Consider the following 10,843-nt stretch of genomic DNA (forward strand, 5'->3'; position numbering starts at 1 on the left):
TTTCTCTCTGAGTCAGGGGTGGTGCAATAATTATGTGTACCCCGGGTGGTGAATTATAGGGGGGGCAAAGATTTTTGCCAGGCCAAAAGGGGGGCAAGCATTTTTGGCAGGTCGAAAGGGGGGTCAAGCGATTTTTGGCAGGTCGAAAGGGGGCAAGCGATTTTTGGCACAGATATTTTGGGCACTGTTTCTATATTACGCCCTAAAAAGATGTAGGAAAACGTTAAGAACATGTTCAAATATGTCAAATTTCCTGCTCGCTGCGCTCGCATTATATGATAAGACAATTTAAGGTTTTAAATTCAGGTTCCCAAAAATCTTGCATGTGTAGGCCTAAGGGGGAAGATTTTTGGCACATCAAGGGGGGGGCAAAGGTTTTATGGCACGTCAAAGGGGGGCAAATATTTTTGGCACGGCCAGGGGGGGAGCAAGCGATTTTGGCAGACCATTTTGAGAATTCACCACCTCGGGGGTACACATAATTATTGCACCACCCCTCACGTATATGATCTACTTGCTAAAAGAAACTTTGATCCCGATGAGTGAAATTGCATCCAAACACCGCGGAAAATGCAGTGGACCACTTGTGATCAAGCCATCAGCCTGGATGGCGAAAGCGCAAGTCAGTGGGTATATATTTATTGGATTTGATAAACAGAAATCTAACCAATATTATCTACAATCCTACTGATGCATCTGCTTTTTAATACGGTATTACCATCTACAATATCATAACAGAATGAGATGGGGGATTCGTCAAAATCTCACTTAGTAAAAGTGAAGAGTTAAGTTTAACATTCGATTTCACAATTCCCAACAAGAAACGCACATTTTTGATACCAGTATCGACATGTCGCATTTGAGGCCTGAGGTGTATTGTTGATTAGTCATGTATGTCGTATGAACAAAGGAAAATGTATCATGTTTGGTATCCAAATAATTTTGTACTCTTTCTATGTAATAGGAAACAATATGTTTCCTATAATTCATGTGATTCTGAACAACGATATTATCTGCGGTGTTTCACAAGGGTCGATACTAGGCCCTCTACTTTTTATACTTTATGTAAATGATAGTACTAAACACTTCAAATTTTACTCGATTTTATCCTGTTTGCTGATGACACAACTATTCTGTACTCCCATCCCAACATTAAAAATCAAATCAATCTTATAAATGAAGTACTAAAACGATATTGGTTCAAAGCTAATTATCAGTTAAATGTAGCAAAACGAACTATATGATTCTTGGAACACCACATATGGCATCAAAATTGATAAATATGATATGAATGTAATTTTAGACAATACCCGTTTGGAGAGAGTTAAACATACCAAATTCCTAGGTGTTCGAATTGACGATTGCCTTGCATGATAAAAAAAATCACATTAATTGTGTCCAAAACTATTGCTAGAAATATTGGTGTGATGAATAAACTTAAACAAACAAGGGACGAGGCTTACGCATCTCCAAATGCTCGTAACCCCGGGGTGATTTTTGACAGTCCTATGTCTATGACAAAACAGGTGAACTCCATCGTTTCCTCTGTCAACGTCCAGCTTCGCAACATCAGAAGAATACTGCATCATTTGGATACGGACACTAAACATCATGTTGTCCGGGCCCTTATATAGTACTTTCGCGTTTGGACTATAATGGTAACAGCCTTCTCTATGGACTCAAGTCTCAAGATCTTCGCCGCGCCGCCTTCAATCCCTTCAACATAAAGCATCCAAGCTACTTTTCTCCGTCCCTAGACGTACTGATCCAAAACCTCTCATGAACAATCTTCATTGGCTTCCGATTAGCAACCGCATCCAATTCAAACTCTGTCTTCTGATTTATAAGTGCCTGACTGACTCTGCTCCGCGATACCTCATCGATTCAATTAGTCTTAAGCCAAAACCTTCCAGTGGCCCTGTTACAAGATCTGCCCTGGACAGAACTCTCCTAAACATTCCCATGTGCAAGTTAACCTGTGGTGATAAGTCATTTACAGCTGCTGGACCGTCCATCTGGAAGAGCCTGCCACAGAACATACGGGAAGCTTCTTCTCTCACACAATTCAAAAAGCTGCTGAAAACTCACTTGTACAAATTTTAGTATTTTTCATTTTGTCTTTACATTGACTTTTCTTGTTTTCCACTGGCTGGTTTTGTTTGTTGTTGGTAATGTAGTTTTGTGCGTTTAGATCAATGTTTTGCATAAGCGCCTTAAATCACCTTTATGTATGTATCATACACTGGAACATTTAACATTCAAACATTACAAACTAGCGTACGAGATCAAAATAATTAGTGATGCTTAAGGGATGGGGTATGAACGTTTGGACAGTATTTATATGGGACATTAGAGCACATCAGACATATCGAATTGCATTCTGAATACGAAGAATGTCCTTCTGATATCAAATAATTTTGATTTTTTGAAATTCGTAATGTTATACACATTTTATGGCAAATCATTAAAAATTGATATTTTTGATATTTAACAGTACTCGAAGTAAACTTTATAAATCTGATTATTTATACTTAAAGTGTATGTAGGTGGGAGGAAAAGCCGACGATCAATTGAAAATTTTGACCTTTCGTATTGAAGATATGAATTTTTTTTCCAAAAACACCAAAACAAAATAGGTCTTTTTGGGAAAAATCCACATCTTCAATATGAAATGTCAAAATTTTCAATTGATCGTCGGCTTTTCCTCACAGCTACACACACTTTAAGAATATATCATTAGATTTATAAAATTTACTTCGAGGACTGTTATATATGAAAAATGTGAAAAATACCAAATTTTAATAATTTGTCATAAAATTTGTATTACATCGTAAATTTCAAAAAATTAAAATTATTTGATATTAGAAAGACATTCTTCGTATTCAAAATGCAATTCGATATGTCTGATGTGCTCTCATGTCCCACAAAAAATACTGTCGAAACGCTCAAAGCGCTCATTCCAGATCCCTTAATCGTTACTCTTATTATATATATATCAATATACAGGGTAAAGAAGAATTACGCATAGCACAAGTAAACATGAATTTACAAATGGAAACATGACATGGATAGGCAGATATACCAGAGTACAAAAAAAACCCGGACATACCTGCCTGTGCTGGGACTTGAACCCCAGACCGCTCGCTTGTCGGGCGAGTGCTCTAACCACCTAGCTACTGTCCCTGATCTCAAGTCTGGTACTTATGGATATGAGCAGTCAGGGTAAACCAGCGCACTGAATGGTCTATTGTTCTATTGTGTCCGATTTGAGCGCTGACATATTGGAAAATGTTGCCAATCAATATTCATGAGAGTGTATATTCAACGTCCAATTTTCGAAATTGGGTGACTTGTGCTTGGCAGGTGTAAAATACATCTGACTGGGCGTTTTAAATACGTAACGCATAAAGGCATTGACATCATCGAATGGCCTATAGTGCTGTTAGTGTTAGGCCTATGTGGGGGGGGGGTGGCTGTGTTTAGTTTCTATAATTATAAGTCCTACATTTATTTGTCATTCCTTTCTTTTCCTTCCTATGTACTTATTCTTTCCTTGCTAAAGTATCACTCCCTCTTCTTATCTCCCTTCCCTTCTCCATCCCCTCATACTTTTTGTCCCTCTTTCTCTCTTCCTCCAGCCCCCCTCTCATTCTTCATGTCCCCTCCTCCACCTCTTCCTCCCTCATCCCCTCCCAAGACCTCTCACAAAAGAGCTGCCCCCCCTTCAGTACGCCACTGTTTATGACATTCTCCTTCTTAAAATAAAATAAAATGTCAATTTGTGAAACAACTTTTATATAGGCCTATACCGGTATACTTATTACATGTTACATGTATACGTAGCTATTACCATTATACAGTACTAGACATGCAGACATGGCAGCCTTGATGTGTAATCATTTAGCAAACGCATTCAATTTATTTAAATGAAGCACCTACAGTCAGTGGGGTGACAACGAACTGCATCAGCGGCTAATGTGTGCCTTTTGTGCTTACAGCTACTCAATCACACCCTTGGGTGGTATGACAACAAAGGGTACTTTTCGTTCCAGTAAGCGCTTTCACGCGACTTTCGTTTGATCACTTATTGACAGTAGCCTGCTAGGTAAAGCGTTAATACACTGTCGGGTCAGCTTACCGATTTAATGGCGGAAGCCCTTTGTCCCAAACAAAAGGTACCTTTCGATGAATAGCTTGTCAGATTTCAAATCAGCATAAGGGAACAATGCGTTACATAATCTATTGCCTCTCCATCTTTAATAGCTCCATGGGGTAAACAGTGCAAATAACACATTACATACCAGTGAACGAGATCAATTAATGATACTTAGGCCTACCCGCTAGCCTGATATAATCATACAAACAGGGTACCTTAGAAGAGGCTTACGCATCACTGGAATATGGAAACATTCAAACATTACAAACTAGCGCACGACAAGCTTTATCGTTATTCATAATATATACAGTAAAAAGAATTATGCATCGTACACTAGCACAATTAAACATGAATTTACAAATGGAAACATGACATGCATATGTAGATATACTAGAGTAAAAACTCCGGACATACCTGCCTGAGCGATCAACTTTACAATTTCTTCACTGAAAATAGCATTTTAAATCCTTGTCAGTCTGGCTTCAGACGTAATCACTCTACTGCTACTACTCTTATTGATGTTTCCGACTACATTTTAAATAATATGAATCATAGTGCCGTCACAGGAGCATTGTTCCTGGACCTCAAAAAAGCTTTTGATACTGTAAATCACGAAATTCTTCTTCAAAAGCTTCATAGCTATGGTGTCACTGGTTACACTTTAAATTGGTATAACTCGTACTTAAGTGGTAGAATACAATCAGTCAATGTTAACTCTACACTCTCTGATTTTAAGAATGTTAACATCGGCATTCCGCAGGGTTCGATGTTAGATCCACTGTTGTTTATAATTTATGTTAATTCTCTTCCTGAATGTATTGATTGTAAATGTTTATGTATGCTGATGATACAACTTTGCTTTTTGAATCATCAGACCCAAATGCTCTTCAGTCTCAAATGAATGATTGCTTGTTAAAAATTGCTCGGTGGTTTGAAATCAACAAGCTTACTCTTAACATTAAGAAAACTAAGTACATGCTTTTTAGAACAAATCATACTTTGAACATTTTTGATGACATTTCACTTATCTATGGTAATGAGACTATCGAAAGGGTTGATAAATTTAAATAGTTGGGGGTCATTTTTGATCCAATCTTAACTTGGAATGATCATATTGATTATATTTCTTCTGTTATCTCTAAACGTATTGGTGTCATTCGCAGAGTTAAGTTTTATCTTCCTCCAGCCACACTAAATTTAATAGCCAATGCATTGGTTTTCCCACATTTTGATTATTGCAGTCCTGTTTGGTCAAACTGCATTTCTGAGCATTGTAATTCTCTCCAAATTCTTCAAAACAAACTTGCTCGTGTTCTTTTGTCCGCGGACATTAGAACACCCATTTCTGATATGATGAATACACTTTCTTGGGACAGATTAAACAAAAGATGGGAGAAACAGCTTCTTGTAATTGTTTTTAAATGTCTTAATCATGATGCTCCATCTTACCTCTCATGGCAATTTATTTTTACTTCTTCAATTCATTCAAAATGTACCAGAAGTCAATCTTGTAATACCCTTGTCTTGCCTTCTTGGAATAATAAAACGAACTTTTTCTTACAGAGGTGCCTCAGTGTGGAACGGACTGTCTTCTGATGTCCGCAGTAATCTTACTTCAATGAATGTGAATATGTTAAAATCAATCATAAGCATAATTATAAATCATACCTTTCCACCTCTGTAGTAGTAGTGCAGTACTAAATTGCACTACCTGTATGTTATGATACATGTTTTATATTTTATCATCTTGCTTTGTAAATATTACCTTGATTTTAATTTTGTTTTTCTTTTGTATCATGTAATTAATCTCTTGATATGTAAAACATGTTAAAATCTTATATTATTCAAATACTACAATGTATTAATAATTATATCAGGGTCTCATGGGAGACCAGTTTTTGTAAACTGAATGAATTATCCTGAATAAAGATTGTTATCTATCTATCTATCTATCTATCTGTGCGGGGACTTGAACCCCAGACCTCTCGCTTGTCGGGCGAGCGCTCTAACCAGGTTGAGCTACATAGACTGTCCCTGATAAACAGGAATCATAAGCAGTCAGGGTAAACAGTAATAATAATAATAATAATACATGGGATTTATAAAGCGCCCTACGATGTAAAAACAGCCTCAAGGCGCTGCACAGAATCTTAAAACTACATACACTAATACAAAATCAACTAGGGCCTACATGTTGAACAAAATAGTATACATGAAAAATAATCATGATAAAGCTCATTAAACACACCTTAATATACTAAAACATAAAATAATGTACACGTTACACAATCAATAAAATACCGTAAGCTTGACCAGCAAACTACCGGTATAAATTTAGTCTAAACTCTGGAGACATATGTTTAAAAAGTAGCAAAATGAATAAGATTAAAAACGCTTTAAAAAGGCAGTATTTGCACAAACCACATGCCACCTTATTTCACACTTCTAAAAACAATATAATTCAAGACCTTGCAGAAAATGAAATTGCACAACTGAAATGAGATGACGATCATATTGTCTAACAAGATGCATTGAATAGATGAGTTTTGAGTCCTTTTTTGAAAGAGTTTATGTTTGAAATTGAACGAAGCTTGAAAGGCAAGTTATTCCACACCTTTGGTGCAGCTGCGGCAAATGATCTTTCGCCGTAGAACTTGGTTTTACAGTTCTTTGGTGCTCGTGTACAAAGGAGAGCTTGTGAAGCCGATCGTAGAGTCCGCTGTGGCTTATACTCCTCAATAAGATCGCTAATATATCTAGGAGCCAACCCGTGCAGTGCCTTATAGGTAAGCAATGCGATCTTGTACACAATCCGCTGTTGCACGGGAAGCCAATGGAGGACTCTAAGAACAGGCTTCATGTGCTCATCCTTTCTGCACTTGGTAACGAGGCGCGCCGCGGTGTTCTGCACTCTCTGTAACTTCGCGATTTCATTGTCTTGAAGTCCGTACAAAACAGCATTACATGAGTCTAAACGCGAGGATACAAATGCATGTACCAACCTCTCCACAGATGACTTGTCAAGATAGCGACGCAGCTTTCCAATACGGTAGATTGCAAAAGAGGCTGCACGGACAACACTCTTAACATGGTCTTTCATGTCCATAGATGAATCGAAGATGACGCCGAGATTCCTTGCGACCCGTGATACCTCAATTTCAGATGTATCAATGGTGATTTTGGGAAAGGATGGAGTTTTCACAAATTTTGAACTTATGTGAACAACCTCAGTTTTTGAGTCATTCAAGACAAGCCTGTTTCTGATTGACCATGCTTTGATGTCGCGAAGACAGAGTTCTAGTCTCGGGATGGCGAAATTGCGTTCACTTGGGTGAAGAAGCATGTACAGCTGCGTATCATCAGCATATGTCATGAAGTTGATGTTATGGGCGTTGATAACATCACCGATGGGGGCTGAGAACAGAGTAAACAAAGGGGACCATTGACCGAGCCTTGAGGGACCCCGTCATTAAGGTCGAGACTGTCCGATAATTCTCCGTTGATGACAACCGACTGAGATCTGTTTTGAAGATATGACTCATACCATTTCAGTGCCGTTCCTGTTATACAAACAACACCTTACATACCAGTGTACGAGATCAATTAATGATGCTTACCCGTCAGCCTAATATAATTATACAAACAAGGGGCTTACGCATCGTATACACTGGAACATGGACACATTCGAACATTGCAAACTAGCGTACGAGATCAAATTAATGATGCTTAATCGTTATTCATAATTAATATTCATAATTAATTAATAAAGACTGCACAAAAAGTAACGCAGCTGATACGTCTATAGCTTCAGAACTAACAATTGTGTTCATAATATTTCAACATAGAAAGAAGGATGATATATTTACGTGCATTTTGACACCCCATTTGTCCAATTTCGTTTAATATTGACAACACAGCACTGTTTTTAAAGAAAAATGCCCGAATTTAAAAGTTGCAGCTATTTGTATTGATTTGAAGTCAGCGCGAAGATAATGGAGGCTTTTACGTGCACTGCTTGCGTAATAACCATTGATTGCTGAAAACTGCAAATTTTAAATTCGGGTATTTTTCTTTAAAAGCACTACTGTGTTGTTAATATTAAACGAGATTTGACAAATGGGGTATTAAAATGCGCGTAAATAAATCAGCATTCTTTCTATGTAGAAATTTTGTGGAAACATTTATTAGTTCCGAAGCTATATGCGTATTTGTAGCAGCTGCGTTACTCTTTGTACAGACTTTATATCAATATAGGCCTACAGGGGACAGAAGAATTACGCATCGCGCACTAGCACATTTCAGTAGTATACGGTAATAAATAACCACTTGGTGGCGTTCCGACTAGATAGGAGTAGAGGCAAACATGCCTCACACGTCTATGGCGTGCGATCGCTGCCATAAATATACACAGCACTGCGTCCACGCAAGATAAAGAATTATTTTGTATAGGCATCAAAGCACGTGTCCTTATAAACTGCTCACCGAGTTGAGAGTAACTTCTATTACAAAATGAGCTTATACTTGTACTCCGCGCTCAGCGAGCATGCAATTGGTTGAAAACCAAGCATTGGCTAAACACCAATCGCTAATAGCTCAGCGATGTAATTATGATTCAGCTATGAGTTTTCTTTCAAAATAAACAGGCTAAATCTATAGTAAACTCGGGGACAATAAGATCACATTCCTCTGTTGCATATTGAGATGAATTGATTTTATTCCTATAATGACAATAGACTACATGTTGTGATATGATAGTGTAGATTCTTTTGAAGTGATTATATTCTCAAACCTTTTAATATATACCGTTATTTTTGCTTTTTGTACAAAACATTTGTAAGACTTGCAGTTAAATATATGTGTTGGAAGAATATGATAAATGGCATTAGTAATTGGGAAGAAGCGTGTATTTTTATGGTAACCGGTGGTGTACTTAGACTGAGTCGATCGGCCTATCTCGAACAAACTCGCCATTTCGTGACTGTTGAAGAAATAGTGGATTCACCCTACTATCATGGCAATTTTTGACTGGAAGATATCTGGATGATGACGCTGTGTACAGTCGATTTCTTAAACAGAATTGACTGAGCGCAAGCCCAATGGCGTGGCCATCACTTTGTCAGAGGGTAGACAGAGGGAGGCATCTTTCAAGGGGGGGGGGGGCAAACTTTGACCAAAATGGTCAAAATGGACTAAAAAGTACAGAAAATGCCATCAAACCTTAAACCTCCGGCGGTCATCATCCCACGTGGGGAGGGCAGCTTCACCCTTAAACCCTGGCTACCAACTGAGTAAGTCAATTTCCATAAAACCAACACAATGGAGTGGACATATGTCTATTATTCAAAACCTGTGTCGAGCGACGTCAATTTAGAAATCGACATCTGTTCGATCATTCTTTTGAAATGAAAGCCGTGTTGACTTGAGGAAATACAGCCATGGAAAGAGGCAAATTATGACAAAACACGTTGGTAAAACTATATAGTAGTTACCAGGTTTTCCTTTCATTAAAAAAAATATTGAAAACAAATAGCAAATATATGAAGTTTAAAATTCAAATTCTTCCCTAAATTTTAATCCTGGCATAGGCTAGACTATAGGCCATAGTCGATTTGTGATAAATTCAAAAATATGTTATTAGGTCTTAATCATGATGAACTCGAAATTATACAGATGTTTATCACAAGTGTATAGTAGGCCCCTATCTAGTATTCAATAAATGATCACAGAAACGGTAATTAGGTCAAAAAAATGTTTGATTGGCGGGTACTTAAAAAAAGAAGATAAAAAAAGCACATCCACATTGAATCCCCCGGCCACCAAGTTGATTTAGATGATGTCAAAATCCTCGACCGGGACGCTAGATACTTTGAAAGGGGTGTGAAGGAGTCAATTTACATCAGAGTCAACCAACCATCTCTCAACCGCTACGGGGGCCGATACAAGTTACCCAGAGTGTACGACCGGGTTTTGGGGTCAAGTGTCCAAAAGGTCACTGATCCCAAACTTGGGTTGCCAGTCTCCAGATGAAGGTCAAAGTTGTGACCGAAAATTTGAGGTACGTCTTAATTTTGTGTTGAGATCATAAATTTAAATTTCCAATTATAAAAAAAGAAATTAAACAAAAAAGTTCCACCGCCTTTATCATACGCAATTTACAGCTTAAAATGTGTAAAATAAAATACCGACCGACCTACCCTAATATTTTTGATACTCCATTTATAATAAATTTATGTTAATTTTAAACGAAGGGAATTGTATTTATTTTAATCAGAAGAGCGAAAATGTTCCACCACCAATCGATACTTCTAACTTCGACTGCAGCTTCGTAAATAATGTACAATTATTTCCTTCATCAACAAATGTCGGCAAAATCAAATATTTACAATTTTCGCGGCAATTTCGCGGCAATTTCACCAATTTCATGATTTCCAATCACCCGAAATTCACCCCCCCCCCCTTTCTGGAAATCTGGTGCCCCCACTGGTCAGTTTAATGGAAACAAGCTTATACTTAGGGCCTACAGGCAAATTAGGAATTGGATGGAATTGGATGGAATTGCCATAAATAAATTATGTTGATTTCGATATCAGAAATCGATTATGTCGGTTTCTTCATTTATGGCAGCGATCGCACGTACTCCTGTTGCACTACTGGTATAGGAACCTGTTTGGTATAGGCAAGAGGACA

The 10,843-nt window shown here is 37.7% G+C and overlaps 1 protein-coding gene across 1 annotated transcript; it reads right to left on the reverse strand.

Annotated features, from left to right (window-relative positions):
• Nucleotides 1-6,674: 6,674 nt before the first annotated feature.
• LOC140167654 (uncharacterized) lies at nt 6,675-7,529 on the reverse strand. Its single transcript, XM_072190951.1, has one exon. It carries the CDS (start codon nt 7,527-7,529, stop codon nt 6,675-6,677), a length of 855 nt encoding a protein of 284 aa, XP_072047052.1.
• Between the last annotated feature and the right edge of the window lie 3,314 nt (nt 7,530-10,843).

This window comes from Amphiura filiformis, chromosome 13 (assembly GCF_039555335.1).
Source record: "Amphiura filiformis chromosome 13, Afil_fr2py, whole genome shotgun sequence".
Lineage (NCBI taxonomy): Eukaryota > Metazoa > Echinodermata > Ophiuroidea > Amphilepidida > Amphiuridae > Amphiura > Amphiura filiformis.

Excerpts from the sequence above, each read along its gene's own strand:
- LOC140167654 (XM_072190951.1), bottom strand. The coding sequence starts at position 7,529 with ATGACATATGCTGATGATACGCAGCTGTACATGCTTCTTCACCCAAGT.